Consider the following 18412-nt stretch of genomic DNA (forward strand, 5'->3'; position numbering starts at 1 on the left):
AACTGTTTTAGTAGAGTTGCAGTGCCTATTGTTCTCTTCTAACCGTGCTCTGAACTAATCTACCAAATGAACATGGTCACTATTTAAGGAATTTAATTACTGAATTTAAGATACTTTATTACTTGGTAAAGCATGTCTCTTCTCAGGCCAGTAGTAATGAGGTTTAGGATTTTATATTGGTGTGCTTTTATGCTTTCTGCTGTCCTCCCTGCTCCCTTGTTCCTCCTGTCCCTCTCTAAGGGCTTTTCATGTTGTCCTGGCTGGATTTCCATATCAAAGCCAGCAGTAGATGGTGGCAGGCAGGGAGACAGTCGCATGGTATGCTGAGGTATTAGCCAGACCCAGCTGCAGCCGCATGACTGAACACACACTGACATTAGCTAATGAAATGTCAGTGTGTGTGTGTGTGTGTGTGTGTGTGTGTGTGTGTGTGTTCATGGATGAGTGGTAGAGTAAAAAGTGTATGTCTGAAGGAGGGAGAACACAAGAGAAGGACAATGAACTCAAACACATATTCACCCGTCTCATAAGAACAAAGTCTCTTACAAAATTACAAACACACCTGCAGGTTAATTCACATCAGACAGGCACTGTTCACACATAGACACACACACATTACACTGTCTGCACCACTGCTGCTGGACTGGTTAATTGGTGACCTCATTGTGAACTTCCTCCAATCACACACACAGAGGCTCAAGGGAATGATAAATGTAAAGGAGAGATTAAATCCCAGAGCCAATGAGACATCTAATTCATGTTTCAATCTCCTCCTGCTTCTACCACTTCTGTCTCTCCTCTACCTCTCCCTTTCATCTTCCACTTCATACCCTTTCCCTCTCTCTCTGTCTCTACCAGCATTTTTTTCATCTCATCTGTAGGGGGGACATCAAGACATGACCTCAGTGAAATATACAGCAGCCATTTTGCCTTCCTGAGGCAATAGCAGACATTTACTAGCCCTGTCTTTGAATAACTGGCTTCCATTAAAAGAGAAAGAGAAAAAAAACACCTGACATCAGCTCTCTACAGCCAATGGGCTGACTGGTAAGACTGAACTTGGTAGACATAGCATGGAGATAGAGCTGGGCAGCAGTGGCAGACTGACCAATAGCAGGGGTACAGGCTACAGCCCCACCAGCAGTTCACTATAAGATTTAATGATTATAGGTTGGTGTTTTGTTTTATGCATATTTATGTGAACTTAAAAAGTGAAAATAAGCCTAATCTAGCATCTAATTTAATTAAAATATAGCTGCATTCATTGATTAATCAACAGATTATTTTCTTGATTAATTTTTCAGCAGATTAATCAGTTAGTCATTTGGTCTATAAAATGTCACAAAATAATGAAAAATACCCATTACAATTTTCAGTAACTTAAGTTGATATATTCAAATTGCTTGTGTTCTACCAAATTCACTTTACTATAAAAAAGGACTATGAAAACCACCTGTGAATGCTTCTCTCCACCTCTCTCTCCTACAGACCTCTGTCTAGTTCTCCCCAGTTGTAGCAGATCTACAGAAGCTTGCAGATCATAGCTGCACACTTCTGTTTGCAAAGTTGACACTCCCGTTTGTGGTCATCTCTTTTAACAAAATGCAGCCCCACCAACAACTTCTTTGACATGGTGTCAGTTTGGAGCTCACCTAGAGTGGTAAATGGTAATGAACTTGTACTTATATAGCTTTTCTAGTTGCATTTGCCACTCAAAGTGCTTTACACTACATGTCGAATTCACCCATTCACACACACATTCATACAACGCTTGCTCTATTCTACAAAGTGCTCTAACACATGCACACCCATTTGCATTTCTCCTCGTGAAAGTAACACCAGCAACTGTCCAACCAATGGGAGTTTGGTCGGCCAAGAGTATATCGACCACCTCCAGGGTTTGTGTTGGTTTTTCCTTTAATTTGTTGCCCATCTCTAGCTCATTACATTGAACATTCCTTTGCTTATTTTATGTCATTTTGTTAACCTTTGTCACATTGTGGTATACACCCAGTTGCCTTGCCTTTATTTGGCCAAACTAATGCCATCTAATACAACAGTTCTAAAATAAATCCCACCTTCATGAAGTTTCTAATGTTACGTTGTCTCGAGTTGTCTCTATTATTTTGTCCAACCACTCTTGTATCAATGAGGGTAGGCTAAACATCACAACAACTGAACATAACAATTTTCATGAGGGGAGGATTTATTGCAGGATTAGATAGACTTTAGCTAGATGGACAATAAGTGTAAATAAATTCCATAAAATTTTTCATATTCATACAGTGATAGTGATTTCAGCCTCTTGTCAGCAAGTACACATACCAAGTAAGAAAACCTGTGTATATCTTTAGCATTGTGCTAATTTTACTGGTTACCTTATGAGCTCTAAGGCAGAAAAGAAGACGCTGCATCAGTGATAATGACCCAGAGTTGTTTTTTTAAATCTGATCTGGCAACTGATCTTCATTTCCATTCATTCCTTGCTTAATGCATGTCAAATTTATAAGACGTGCACCTCTACCAACCCAGCTGTATTACACAACAAAGGAAGCAGAATGCCGAATCAGTAAGAGCAAAAAGCAAGTAAAAAGAAGCAGAGAGAGAGAGGAAGACAAATAGAGAAACAGAGTAAAAGATGGCTCAAAGCACAGTCACTGCTTACTGCTTCTGAACCTTTGTGCTGGTGTGTTAAGGCTGTGTGTGAATGTGTTACTAACTCAGCAGACTGTGATTTCACTCTCACTGGCATTAGTTACATCACCCAGCTTCATCAAGAAACATTCAATTCCTTAAATCTATATGCATGTATAGGTTTCCATTAAAACCTGGGTTGAATGGAAATCAGTGCCAATTCATATTTTGACATTCCAATAATTTTAGAAAGTACAGTCACTGTCTACAAACACAGAGAATTCATGGCATGCACATTTTGAAAATAATTTCATTAATGTACAGTACATGGAGTAGATCTCCTCATTGCAGCTGACACCAGTTTACTCTCCATCCTCATCCTCAGTGACCTGAGTGTAGCCATTGACACATTGACACCATCTCACACCCCATCCTTCTCAGCAGACTCTCCTCCATTGGCATCACGCACACCCCCCTTGACTGGTTTCGCTCTAATCTGTCAGGCCACACTCAGTTCATACAACTAAAATCCTTCAAATCTGACCCCTCCTCAGTCACTACAGGTGTGTCCCAGGGCTCTGTCCTAGGGCTCCTTCTCTTTGTCACTTACCTTATCTTCCGTAAATTTAACATCCATTTCCACTGCTTCCCAGCTCTACTTCTCTAGCAAGCCAAACTCCTTTTTCCCACCTTCCTCCCTCACCTCCTGTTTATTGGAAATAAAATTCTGGTTCACCTCAAACTTTCTGAAATTAAGCACACTATCATTCCAATCTCATATTAATAACATCACCCGGTCTGCATACTTCCATCTACGCAATATAAATCGACTCCGCCCCTCCCTCACCCCCTATGCTGCTTCCATCCTTATCCACAGCCTCGTCACCTCCTGCATCGACTACTGCAACTCTCTCCTCTTTGGCCTCCCTCACAAGTCCCTCCATAAGCTTCAACTGGTCCAGAACTCTGCCGCTCACATTATCACCACAACCCCCTCTTACCATCACATCACCCCCATCCTTCAGCAACTCCACTGGCTCCCAGTTAAACAGCGTATTGAATTCAAACTCCTCCTGCTTACATTCAAAGCCATCCACAACCTTGACCCCCCATATTTGTCTAACCTCCTACACATCACCACCCTGTCCCGTTCCCTCAGATGTTCCGCCTCCATTCATCTCTGTGTACCCTCTGCCTGTCTCAGCACCATGGGGAGCAGAGCGGCTAAAAACTCTGGAACTCCCTGCCACCAGCCCTCCGAAATGTTGACTCCTTTCCTGTTTTCAAATCCAGACTCCAAACCCATCTGTTTTGAGATCGCCTATTCACTTTAACCATCCTACTGAAACTTCACTGCCCTACATTTCTTTTAGATTGATTCTATCCATTGTTGTTTTATTGATTATTGTATACTGTACAGCTTTATTGATTATTGTAGGGATGCATGACATCGGGTCCGATACCCTGTTCCTGTACTCGTACTCGTAAAAGTGTTCCGATACCACAGCCCGATACCACTTACGGCAGCGTGACGTTCAGTTGGGCGGTCAGGTGCTAACTGAGAGCAAGGAGGAGGAATGTCGGCAGTGTGGAGGTATTTCAAAGTGGATGATGGTGACTAAAGTAAAGCAGACTGCAAATTCTGCTCTGCAAAGCTGTCAAGAAGAGGGACGAGTGAGTGCGAACGATTACTTTCAACATAAGCAATCTGATAAAACATCTAAAAAACCAACATGACGCCGAGTTCAAAGCATTTGCTAATATTGGCAAACAGCAACAACCAACTTTGCAGCAAACTCTGGAGAAGAGGGAGAAGATGTTAAGAGACAACCTGTGTGCAGTGAAAATAACAGAGGCTCTGACCCAGTACATTGCTCTTGATGACCAGCCATTGTCGGTTGTTGATAATATGGGATTTAAACGTCTTCTCAGCGTACTGGAGCCGAGGTATGAGATCCCTAGCCGACACCACATCACTGACACAGTGTTGCCAAAGCTCCACGACTTTGTGAAGAGGCACATCCACAACCTGCTGCAAGACATTTCGGCCCTCAGCTTCACCACTGATATTTGGATGAGCAGCGTTACCCCGGTGTCCGTCATCAGTTTAACTGCACAGCAGATTGACGAGGATTTTACTCCGCGAAGAGTCGTCCTGCATGTAGAACAATTTAGGGGTTCGCACACCAGCCAAGCCATCGCAGGTGTGTTTGATGATTTCTGCTTCAGACATGGGGGTCCCTAAAAGTTCTGTTCGTGTGCTACATGATAATGCGAAAAACATGATCAAAGCCATGAGTGATGCTGGACTCCCGAGCCTGCCGTGTGTCGCACACACCCTCCAGCTGGCTGTTAATGAGGAGCGTGGCTGATGCTGTGGCATTCGGACCGAAAATAGTTGGACATTTTAAACATTCCTCCTTAGCCCACTCCTGCCTTGAAGATATTCTGTTTGTTAAAAAAAGATGCAGTTGAATGCTAAAATGTCAATAACAGTACTTTAACAGTACTTCTATTTGAGTAAAATGTGTGGCAGTGCCATATATAATGGAATGTTCAAATGTCAGTCACAGCAATTTCTTACAGCCAGAGAATGAAACAATGTCTGATGAAAATAAAACACGTTTTCAAATAAATGTACAAAGTGTAATGGCATTAATAAGTACTCGGTATCTGCAAGTACGCAGATCCAAGTATCGGTATCGTATCTGTTTGGAAAAAAGTGGTATCAGAGCATCCCTAGATTATTGTATATTGTACAGTTTTATTGATTATTGTATATTGTACAGTGTCCTTAAGTGTTCAGAAAGGCACTTATAAATAAAATGTATTGTTATTATAAGATACAGGATTTAAATCTTTAACTTAAAATGTCCTTATATCAACTACAATGTAGTGCGTTATAAACCATTCTTTAACTCTTTTACACCGCTCAAAAATCAAGCGTATCCATACAAGCTGATTATACAACAATTAGTTCCGACCAAGCAATTTGATTGGTCAACAAGACATTTAGAATGTGCTCAAATCAGCATGACAGCACGCCTTACTCATCACTAAAAATATTACTCCGCCATATACATTTAACTTTTTTGGTAATAGTTGTATAATCGCAATGTTAAACTCAAAGGTGTGCTTTAACGTCATTTGAGCACTTCAGTGATGCTTGCGAACCTTGGCGCAAGCGCCTCGGCTTTCTCCATCAGCTGTGCCAGTGACACGGCACTATAACTTAAAATTCATGTAAAAGTTTGCGCTTGCAGAAGCTACATCTGTGTGAGTAAACAAACACAGTGTCTTTGTTATAACGTGGTTGATAAAAGTAAGCATTCATTTGTGCAGTAGGCTGTTGATTTAGTTCAGTAAAGTCCGAGATCTCAATAAAGCATTAACGTCAGCTCAGAGTTCACTCATCTGGGACTAGAAAATCATTTCTGTTGCTAGGTCATTACTAAGGTTCTGATTATTTGCCGTAGTGATAAACTCCATTACACATAGGAGTCCACTGACGTGACTGATTGTGTTCCAGTTATTAGTACCTTACATGTATTTCCATGGAAACGGGAAAAACACTCACCAAAACCTTTTAATTTTGAGAGCAAATTGCTCTTCAACATGAACAGATTTTGAGTATATATTTTACTTTGTTGGTAATAGTTGTATAATCGCAATATTACACTCGAGGGTGTTCTTTAACTTAATTTGAGCAGTGATGCTTGCGGACCGCATCACTGCTCAAATGACGTTAAAGCACACCCTCTTGGTTGATACTGCTTAAGTGAAGCACATTAACTTACGTATTCCTTGACATTTTTGGTCTTGACAGCTTTGTAAGAGTAGTATGCAGGATACAGGGTCCCAAACACCAGCCTGCAGGGAGAGAGAGCACAAACATAGAGCTCATCATTTCCATTACTGTCCCATGTTAGATAACCACAGTTCCCCATTCACAAAAATTTTCTTAATACTTGCAGGCCTGGGTTTATACATTGTATCAGTACATGAGATCTGTTGAAATTGTGTCGATAGGTTTGCACATGCTAGGAGACAAACTGATAAATACAACTGCTCTGGTAACATAAAAATACAGTTCATAACAAATCTTCACATTTGCAGTGCGAATTCTACAGTCATGACAGTTTCCTCCAACACTAGAACCAAGATGGCTCTCCAGTAAGTGCAAACTGAGGCTTACATACAAAATTGTGATTTTCCAGTTAAAAGCCATCATCTGTTACTGCAGAACAATCTGGGGACTTATTTATATCCTGCAATGATCGTGTGGGTTCTGACCCAAAGTCTGAAAACCACTGGAACACAAGGCGATGACTCAATGTTTCCTCTGTAATCTTCTTCTGCAGCAGCAGCAGCTGGGGGTAATGTGGGGTTTGGTTCCATGTCTGCTCCAGTGCAGATTGCAACACTACCTCAATGTACTGCACTCTTCTTTTATTCTTTTGCATAACCTTTGCATAATAACAGTATTTGCTACATAAAACATAGTCACTGTTTTGCACTGCACTGTTAAAGAAACTTTGTTTCTGTAGGTGGTGGTCGTGTAGTGTTGGTCTGTTCAGCCTTGTGTATAGCTACCAGGGCTATACAGAAGTCAGAAGGGTTTCACTGAAAACATCACATTTCCACACAGTAAGAGATAGTAAATGGTGACATGAATTGATGTGAATTTGATTTTCATTAATCTTACATATTTAATACCTGACAAAATACCTCATCACACTGACACAAAATTCCTGGTCATTGATTTACAACACTGCCTGCAAATAGTTTAATACAGCCAAAATATTGAGGGAATAGTTGCCAGGATATAAATAGTATGGCAAAATCTTGAATAAATTTGAGAGCAGAGAATTGCCCTGTGCTCAACTGCAAGAAGAATAGACCACAGCCATCTTTCTCTTAGCATTCAAGTCTGCCTGATGTTACAGAGCCTCCTTCAAAATCTCTACCACTGGATTCCCCTCATCTGTGGATGGTGCTTTGACTCATATTTTAGCAGGTAATGTCTAGCAAATATAAACATTAAACTAACTAAATAAAATGTTACTGTGGTTTCCTGGTTTGATACATTTTTATCTATTGATATTATGTTAACAGACGAGTTGTGGTGTTATGGTAAATGTGTATATGGTTTATGTTGTAAAATTGCATTGAGTGGAAAAATGCTAAGGAGCTAAAACACAAGACTACATACTGCTGCCTAAAAAGCAGATCAACAGTGAACCTGCACACTCTGCTCCACGGTGCACATGTCCGCATCAAAGTAAGTCCAAAATAAGTTATCCTTTCAGTTGTCAACATATTTTATATGTCACACAACAGACTATTAATTTGGTAAATTTTCCACCAGACGTTTTGGCCAGTGATGTTTTCACCTGCCGGTCAAAAATACATGATACAGGCCAAAAGCTGGCATATGTTGGCTAATGTGTTGTTTTGCTAACAAGGTGTCACAGCAAAATGCTCACACAGTGTACGAATGACATGTTATCTTTTCAGATGTGTACATACATCAGGAGATCTGCTAGAGTATTGTAGCTATGGAAGCACAATCACAATGCTGGGCTGGATAAACATACTGTCTGCTGACAATGGTAGGCAATCAGAAAATGCATAATAATTATTCTCATAAGCACTTGTTTATTGTTGGGATTCTCCACTCTTCAAGGGTCACATAGCAGAGTGTTCCCCATGAGAACAGTGCCTCACACAGGTTGTGTGTGAAGAGGCAGAGATCAGCAGAAGAACCATTTTCTTCATTAAGAGTGTACATTTTTTACTGTTATTTACCAAATTAAAAGTAATGTTCCTGGGCCAGTGGTTACAGTGGTGAGGCCAGTGATCTTGAAAGGATATAACGAATAGTCATCCCCTGTAATGCATTTCATTTTTTCAGTGTCAGCAAAGCCTACTCATTGTTCAATTCAATTTAAAGCAGAAACACATTAAGACTGTATACTGAAGTATTTGTTAATTTATCACAAGTCATATCGTTATCACAATATTCAACAGTGATATCACATATTGCATGTTTTCCTAATATCGTGCAGCCCTAATGGAAGCAGAGATTTGATGGAAAAGAAGGGCAGAGCAACTAGTTTCTGTTGGCCGCTCTGATACTCTCAACTCCTGTGTCAGGTAAGTTCTGCCTGCTGAAAGCTGCATGCCCATCACTGGAATGTGAACTGCTAAAACTGAAACTCTTGGCATTATGGTGAGTTAAAACTCGAGAAACACTCTGCAGCGTGGTTTGATTTCATAACTGAGCTATGTCCAAGATGCCAACACTAAATACATTTGGAAAATTATTGCCACTGCTGCAAAGTTATGAAGACGTAATTACGCAACTCTGCAGAGGGCTTTTAATTTTAAATTACAGTTACAGGATGTGGAGACAGTGGGGACAACCAGTTGAGGCAAGGGTGAGAGAGAGAGAAGGGAGAAAAAGAAATAGGGAGATTAGATTTAACTAGCAAAGATTGTATTAACAGTTTGTATTAACAATTGGTCTTAACTCTTCTGGGACAAATGCCAAATCCAATCCAATGCATTTGAATGATTTGATTGAATGGATGTAGACAGGAGCATGGAATCTTTCAACAAAAATTAAACCATAAAAGTCTGGGGGTAGGAGGATTTCACATAACAGCAACCAAACACACACTGTGTATGGTCTTGTATACAGACATACTCCCTCTAACCAGAGTCCCCTGAGCAGCAGGCAAGCTGCCAGCAACACAGTGGTTTATTTTTCTGCTGTTGCTATAGAAACAGCAAAGCTGCCACAGCTCCAAAACACTCTCTTCATGTCTACATCTCTTTGTCAACTCACTGTGCTCTATTTGCATAAAGGTAGAGAACAATACTACAGAACCATGAGCACAAAATATTAAAGTCTGTAAGTCCTTTTCCTCCCTTACAGCAGCGTATGGACATGTCTGTATGCATGCAGTGAGCACCACCCTTCTTGTAAGATAGTTTGCTGAGCAGGAAAATGGTGGATGGGCCTGGAAGGTTACTCTAGGACAGCTACCAGCAGGAAAACAAAGCCTCAGTAGTGAGCCTCAGGAGTCTGTATGAATTGCCTGACATTTCATATACTGCATGTCATTTTAGTGGTTACAAACATACAATTATTTAGTCCACATAAATTCAGAAAATCGTCGGCTGTGGAGCCACATCAGTGGGCCTGAAATGATAGCCCTCAGGTCATGAGTAATTAACATCATTAATTTAAATTCTTTGCCTTGAAGATTTGTTTCATCAATGTTCAATAATGATTGATTTGCAACACTAGAGTAGACCTATAGCTAAGAAAGGCAACACATTACTCCACTTCTTAACAGGTTTTTGGAATAGTCACTATTTTAACTATGTCTTAATAAGGTATGCCATATATTGGTATATTCAGATTAATTATTAATTATTCACAACTGTTATTTTCACATCTACAAAATGAGACGCTTTGCATTGTTGGACTGTTAACAGAAAGTGAAACAAATTAGATAAAGTTCAAACAAATTTCAACAGGCAAATAATCTGTACACAGTCCACATACCCTGTCTCCCACCGTCAGCTTTGTTTTCTAATTGGTCGGTAAGGCAGATGATGAATTTTAAGAGCGCCCTCAACTGGTCCACAACACAAAATACTTCAAATGGTCTGCGGCGTTTACTGACTGCAAACTTTGAATCCAAACAGATCATGACAGTTCGAACATTTGTTTTTCACAAGTTCAAACAAATGTTTAAACTTTGGATGAAAAGGACAGCCCTACCATGGTCACATTTTCAGAGCTACTGCTATCACTGGAAAGTGTAAATGGCTGCAGCAACTGATTGCAGCAGTATGTGCGTGTGTTTGATGCCTCTATTATGACTCTAAGAAGAGGTACAATATTTTCCTGAAACTGTATCATTTGGGTCTAAAGGGATTTCTCTGCTTAAATTTAAGAAGTCTTGACATGATTGTATAGTATCTGATCTATATGTTGGTCTACATTTACTCAGAGGCAAGACGTTCAGTTTTTACCTCCAATTTGAAAATTTGCCGCACACTAGTGACACTGTAAAAACTATAATATAATGAAAAACTTTCACTGATGACAAGTGAAGTGAGTAGTGTTTCCTGTCTGCATATATAATGTCCCATAAGTTGCACTGGGCAAAAACCAAATTATAAAGTCCAAGGAACTCTCTGTAGACCCTCATAATAAAATTGTTTACTTTTTTATTATGACAATGTTTATTACATTTTTAAGATCTTAACTGTACATTTCTCTCTTTCTGGTTCACTAAGGACTAGCAGACATTCCCTCCATAAATCAAACTCATACAAAAGACATTCTTGAAACAATTTAGTGAAAAGCAGGGCCCCTTCTTCTTTCCAAAATGACGATCCCTCTATTTCCGCACCTCCCACCTCCCACCCCCACCCCCACCCCACCGCTCTCTGCACGCAGCTGAGAAAATAGCTGCTTGCTTTTTGATGGGCCTTGACTCTGGGCTCCAGGTCAATTTCCCTGGTTTCCTGACACCGTACACCACCAAGAACCAGATGGAGGGAGGGGGAGGGCAGTAAGACAAGAGAAAGAGTTATGAGAAAGAGAGAAGAGAGAACAAGAGCAATAAAAAAAAACAGGAGACACACCAAGAGGGCCGAGAGGAAGGGGGAAAAAAATCTAGAGATCTCCAAGATTTAAGCCCCCACCATCTGGTTTGAGCTTCAGGAATAAGAATTTGATTACAAGACTTTTCCCCTAAAAACACAGAGGAAGGATTGTTGAGAACTGCTGCTACAGCAAATGGGACTGGTTACAGTCCAGGTCTGTACCTCCCAAGAGTATTTCCTCACAGAGAAATAAATGACATATGTCATTGAGACTGCTCTCACAGCTCTGAAATTTTCCATGTTAAAAACTGACTTAACACATCATTCACAAGCTCTAACTTTAACACTCTTAATTCAGTGGTTTGTGCATATTTCTAGAAAAATAAATCTCCTCACAAAAATACTGAGAGCCTAAATTACCCTTTAAATAACAATAACAATTGAGCAACTTGCTTGTAGGCACTCTTACTGCAGCCAAATTCACAAAACATTTCTTCTCTTTTACATATTTTTCTGACAACCAAACCTGAAATTTAATCACTCATATCATAATCACAACATGATGAATGAATGTGTAGGCATGGGCTGGTTACCTGTTTTAAGGTTTACCACGATTTGAAAAAGTCAAGCCATTAATATTTTCTGTTATACCATTCTTATGGTATAAGCTGTTTTCCTCCAACATTAAAATAACTCGTCAAAGACAGAGTGTGTAAGACTCCCTCAAGTCGTGTGCAGCACGGAATAACAGCCTCTCCCCCTCCAGTTCGTGCATGCAGCTAACATCAGCTAGTTTCTCCACTAACGTCACGTCACAGAAAAGAGAGGAGGAGAGATTGTTGAACTGCAGGTTTAGGCTCACTTAAGAAAGAGGCTGTATATGTTTTAATTTTATTCTGATGTGTTATTTTTTTATAGAAAAGAATTCAGTTGTTTATGTTCCGAACTTGATGAGCTGCAGGTTTAGGCTAACTTAAGGGACTTATTTAAAAAATAATTTAATATACACATTAACTAATGTTCCAGACATTCTGTGTTGTTTAGAAATAAAATTGATTATGTTCAGTGGAGAAAAAAAAATGTTTTTCTTACCAAGCATTTCAAAATAACTCATTTTAGAGCTGTAATCGCAATACTGTGTTACTGCAAAACCGTGATATTTTTGCTTAAGGTTAACATACTGTCAGAATCTCATGCCGGCCCATGCCTAGCTGGGTGATATAGACAAAGAGTTAAATCTCCATTTTTTTCAGTGTTTTGGATAATTCACGATTTTAATAGATTTTTGACCAATGCTGTTTTAAGAGAGAGGCATTAAGTCAGTGAGTGAAAAAGTGTGATTTGATGACTTGTTACACACAGAGTAATGCACAGTGTGGCAGGCTGTATACTTTACAACCTTATCAATAGGTCTAGCGCTGCAGAATGAGATACTTTCTCCAAGTGAGGAAACATCACTAAAGCACATGTCATGCAGGAGGGCCAGTAAAAACAAACTCATTGGTTGTCATAATGACATTTGAAGTGTGTTGATTGATTTGGGACAGCAGCTCATGCAATGAGTAACATGCAAGAAAATATTCCACCCTAAAAGCTGCTGGTGGCTGCCACTAGACTCTCAGCAGCGCGTGAATACTATCATTTTTTTCCTCTAACTAAAAATACATTTGCCACCATACAACTAGTGGTTACATAACCTTAGAAACATGTGGACCACAGGTGTGAACAGTCAAATATTTCTAGTGAACACCCAAATCCCATTGAACTGACAAAATTCTGAGTTGGGTAAAGCCCTACTACACAGTATCAGCATGGTGTTCCTAATAAAATGCTCAGTTAAGCGTATTATGATTTTCAATATTTGTTATGACTGCAGAACAACATTCTGAGCCTGTGTATCAAATTGCATTACATTGTAGATAGGTTTATGTTTACTTCCTGTATTTTTTTTTTAATTGTGCTGCTACATTTTTGGCTGTTTAACTCTTAAGACAACTCAAATTTCTTAGTTAACATCAAAAGAGAGACTGTAACAGAGAGAAAGAACTAGACAAACAAAGACTAAGAAAAACAAATGCATATATTTCTAGAACTACTCCTTGCAGACTGAAGGGCTGCTGCCTAAAATCAGCTGGGCACGACTTGGCAACTGTGATGGTTGTTGGAAAGGAAAATTTGTAGAGGTGGAAAGAATGACTAAAACAGCAGAAAGGAAAGACAATGCGTATTCTGATAGCTTTTCGTCCATAGACAGTAAACACATTTAAACTATTATCAGATTAAGTGTCAGTGCTCTCTCTAAATGCTTTGCATTTTAAAAGATTTGTTGAAATACTGTGTTAACAGCAATGAAAGAACATAATGTGCTTGAGTAACACACACCATCAAAAGTGTGTAACTAGACAAATACTGGATTGGAAACCATAACTGGGCTGAATCCATTGTTAATGGACTGTCTATTGATTAAAATATGCTTTATCATTTGGTTGGAGATATCTGGCTGTTTGTGTTCATGCACATTACCCAGCTTTCATTTCCCCCCGTTTTTCACTGTGATTCAGTTTGTCTATTCTAAGCTACTCTAAAACACGACGGCACAATATGGTGGACTCCATGTAGGCATAAATGGCTCGTTCACAATGAACATAACTGGTACCTATGAACACTAGTAAGTACTTAACTATGTTGCAGAATTGAAAAATCTATTCTTAAATGTATCGCGATGTGGATGTGAACGATACTGAATTGATTCACAAAACCAATCCAATTAACTGATAACAGAAAAATTAAAAGATCATTTATGTTCGCGATTTGTCCCCGCTTCCTGTTTCACCTTCGTCTGTGAGTACGCGCCCGCACAAGGGAACGGAAGAACCGCAGAAGAGACAGGTGGACAATTCGCCGCTAAGTTTAAGAAAAGCTCCAACAAGCGTTGCAAGTCTAAATTACAGATGGACAGACGTCGACCCCAAACTGCCGAAAGTCAGACAAAACTATCGGCGTTTTTTATGGGTACTATCTGCCAACGGTGGCTTTGCTGGCCCCCCATCCTACAATGACTGTAAACTCTACAGTGTTTCCCTTAGATTGACCAAGACTAAGACTAAGATTGACTACACTACAGTGTAGAGGTATGAGAGAAAAAGGAGAGGCTTTCCGAAACTTTCCACCACTCCCTTCTGTTCTTTCCACCACATTCCTATCCTCCATTACACCTCCACCGGTGGTTATGTGACTACTCATCCTGGATGTATACAAACACAAAAATAACAAACAAACAAAAGGGACAAGGAGGAGAGAGACAGGAAGAGAATGAAAGAAGGACATGCTGTTCGGTCAGGAATGGGCATTTTCCCTAAAAAGTAAACACATCTACTTTCTCTCCGGTGTACCAAACCTGAATCTCTGACTTCTGCCTTAATCCCAAGTGATTTCAGTGACAGGACAATGGATAAACACGTATCCAGTTCAAGCAAAGCCACTTAAATTCGTTAAGGGACGTTTTTGTCCCAACAATGTATGGGTTTCTGAGTTATTCTAGGTAATAATATCTTTAAGATGACATCTGTACCTGACACTCCTTCACAGGTTGAACCTGTAAAGGCTTGTAGTTAACAAAAGTTCCACATTGTTACAGGTGACTCACCAGCAGCGTGCATGACTATGATTCATAAACAGGATGGTAGGATTGGCTTTGGACACAACAGCAAATCACCAGCCACAAGGCCAAACCATCTAGTTTCGGGCCCCACAACATTACAGCGTGCTTGAAACACTGAAAACATTACAGCACGTTCGAACTAATAGTTCGCCTAAATGATGCCGTTTCTGTTTGACTAAGTTTTCGCACTAATTTAGAAAATTAGTGGACTAAGGACATAGCCAAAGGACGGAAACAGTTAGCCAAGCAAGCTAACAAAGCTCAATACCATTAGCTGTTCTAATTTTCACCACAATGTAATGGGGACATTTTAGTTTACTTTAACTACTCTTAATTGTGTTTGTACTTACACAACGCTTCTCGAAATAATCCAGGACACCATGTTTTCTGTTTTTGTGGCGTCGGGCTGTGTCAGCGGTGCAGACAGTCCCGGAGATAACGTTAATGGCTAGCCGTACCGCTGTGAACTTCTTCAGCCAAAACTTTGATGGGTGAATCCAGGACCAGATTGGTATCTCACTGAACATCAGCTAACCCACATGTCTGAAAAACGTCCGATCTCACTGTTCTGTCTTTGTAACCATAGCTATGCGATGAAATATATCCGATATGACTCCCAATGTTCTGTCGCAGTCACTACTTCGGCCCAGGATTCCTCCTCTCCTCTCTGCTTTGCGCTCTAGTTCCTGCAGTAGAACGGTGCTCAGCTAGACCCTGACGTCAACAGGAAAAGAACAACCTTTCGAACCTGCCATTGGCCCGTTCACAGTCTGTTTACAACTAACACAAGTTGTCATTGGCCACAAGCTGGCCACATTTACTCACGTGACTTTTGCGTTTGATAAAATCGGTGGAATTTCAAACACAGCTACCTGTGCTCTGATTGGTCCGTCGTCAAATCGTGGCGATTTTGAGGCCAGCGGGTGAGAGAAGCAGTGAGAGGGTTCGGTGGATTTTCTAAGCGCTGTTGTTGGGGTATCTAGACTGTATATGAGCAGGTATGTTTCTTTCCGTTGGAATGGACGGTAGCATTGTTTTAAACCCTATTGCACACAGTAAGTGCAGATTACAGAGTCATTTTTTTGTTTGCTATGCAGAAATACACTTTTTCAAATTAAATTGTGTGAAACAAGTCAGAGACGAGGAATGAGGGAACATCAGAATCGGACTTTATTTATTTATTTGGCAATATTTATTTATCATAGTTATTTTATTTATTTAAGTTTTCACATACAAGGAATTTGTCTTGGTATATTGGTGCTAAAGGACATTTATAGTAAAAAAAAAAAAAAAGCAAAAACTATATTTAAATAAATATACATAATTAAAATGTAAAGTGTAGAGTGCAAATGTTTGAAGGTGGCAGTGATTGATTGTCCGGAGAGATGTGCATTAATGTAATACATAGATGTATGTAACATGTAGTGGGGGGTGGGGGGATTATAGTCTGTGACAGTCTGTGTGTGTGTGCGTGTGTGTGTGTGTATGGGGGCTGGGGGGCTAGATCTTGTTGAGGATCCCAGTTGCAGATGGGAAGAAACTGTTCCTGTGGCATGAGGTCTTGGTTTTGATGGACCGCAACCTCCTGCCAGAAGGGAGTGTCTTGAAAAGATTATGACCAGGATGAGAGGGATCGGCCATGATCTTTCCTGCCCACCTCAGGGTCCTGAAGTGTACAGGTCCTGGAGAGAAGGCAGGTTACAGCCTGATCACCTTCTCAGCAGACTGGATGGACACGCTGCAGTCTGCCTCTGTCCTTGGCAGTAGCAGCAGTGTACCAGATGGTGATAGGAGGAGGTGAGGATGGACTCAATGATGGAGGTGTAGAAGTGCACCATCATTGTCCTTGGCAGATTGAACTTCTGTGTGTGGGCCCTTCCCATTTTATCACAAAGCATACAAGATTTTGTGCTTCAACAGCCTCTCATCTTCAGAAATCCAAGTCAATAAATCCTAGCTTCATGAATTTTCCCAGTCCAGAACAAAAAAGGTTTTTAAGTGTGAATTGTGCAAGCCTAGAAATTGTGTTATATACAGACATTACTGCTATGCACACCTAGATTGCTTTGAAAAAGACAACCGGGTACCTGAAATACAGCTTGAGTGGACTGCCCTTGTCTCACACATTACATAAATCACAACAGTCTTTAGGATGTAATCATATTCATTAGTGTTTTCCATACATAGCACTTGGCAGACATGAACCCCATCTGTGAGCTTTAACAGGCCTGTCTCTTTGTGTGTGCATGTGCATCTGTGAGTGTAGATAATGATGTCTGAGCACATAGTGAGCTTGTGTGTGTGAAGCTATGAGCTTATGCCTTCATATATTTGAAGATGTGCATGTTTGGGACCACATTCAGATATATATGTGTTTTGTGTAAGTGTGTGTATGGAGGATGGGTGGGGGGTGGGGGAGGGGGGGGTAGATTCATAGCTACTTGTTATTCATGAAGGCGGCTGTTGCAGTGTGCAGCAGTGTGAGGTAGATTCCCACTGGAGCTTCTCTGGTCACACAGCCTGTCTGGGACAACATCAGAAGATGACAGTTGAACAAATAACACACAAAGCTTTCAGCTGTTCACTGCTAACCTGAAAATACTCTATAATCTCACACAGCTGCAAAATGTAGTCAGAAACATACACATTTGTAAATAAACTGAGCAGACATTCTGAAAATCAGCCACTGGTAAAAAACCAAGTTACGTTAGATATATCAGGTATATCATACATGCAGTGTGACAGTGTGACATAATACCGTATCAGCTACAAACTCCTACTGCAGTACCACAGTACCTTTTGGACCTTCACCAGCATACCCCTTCATGGAACCTGGGGTCCTCTGACTCAGGCCTTCTATCTATTCCCCGCACCAAAACGCAGTCCTTTAGGGATAGAGCCTTCAGTGTGGCAGCCCCCACCCTCTGGAACTCTCTCCCAATAGAGATTCGCCATGCTACATCTTTGGTCACTTTTAAGTCTTATTATTATTATTAATATTATTATTATTATTGTTATTATTATTATTGTTATTATTATTATTATTATTATTGTTATTATCGTCATAACATAACAGTCAACACTAAATCAGAAGATATATATTACAGTGCATTTACATATCACTGTATTTTTTCATTTTTTAATACCTCTGATTTGGAGCTTTGCTTTGTGAGTACGTCACAGTGTTTTGTGGAGTATTTGCCTTTATTTTAATTCAAGGCTGTTCTGATTTCTTGCATTTAACAAGCCAGAGGTGTTAATCATTCTATTAACTCTGAGGGTCTCATGCACCTCAAGGAATGAAATATGTGGCAAGAAGATGCTGTCTACTGAAAAAAGTCAATCACATACCTGTCATACACTCATACATTGTCCTGTCGCATTCATACTAGGCACTTTGTGAATGCCAATTCAACTATGGCAGGAGTCTTTACTTGACCTTTTGTCCCATCTGTGTATTTGAAAGCAGGCACTTCATCCACTCATAAC

At 40.2% G+C, this 18412-nt stretch overlaps 1 protein-coding gene across 1 annotated transcript in view; it reads right to left on the reverse strand.

Annotated features, from left to right (window-relative positions):
* reep3b (receptor accessory protein 3b) overlaps window positions 1-15602 on the reverse strand; it is a 34992-nt gene extending 19390 nt beyond the window's left edge. The window contains exons 1-2 of the mRNA XM_018666499.2: window positions 15274-15602; window positions 6432-6504 (exon numbers count right to left, since the gene is read on the reverse strand). Of these exons, the coding sequence (XP_018522015.1) occupies window positions 6432-6504; window positions 15274-15305 (105 nt within the window). The 5' untranslated portion in view covers window positions 15306-15602. The remainder of the gene's footprint in view (window positions 1-6431; window positions 6505-15273) is intronic.
* Window positions 15603-18412: the final 2810 nt, after the last annotated feature.

The sequence above is a fragment of the Lates calcarifer genome, unplaced genomic scaffold, assembly GCF_001640805.2.
Source record: "Lates calcarifer isolate ASB-BC8 unplaced genomic scaffold, TLL_Latcal_v3 _unitig_5776_quiver_344, whole genome shotgun sequence".
NCBI classification, from domain to species: domain Eukaryota; kingdom Metazoa; phylum Chordata; class Actinopteri; family Centropomidae; genus Lates; species Lates calcarifer.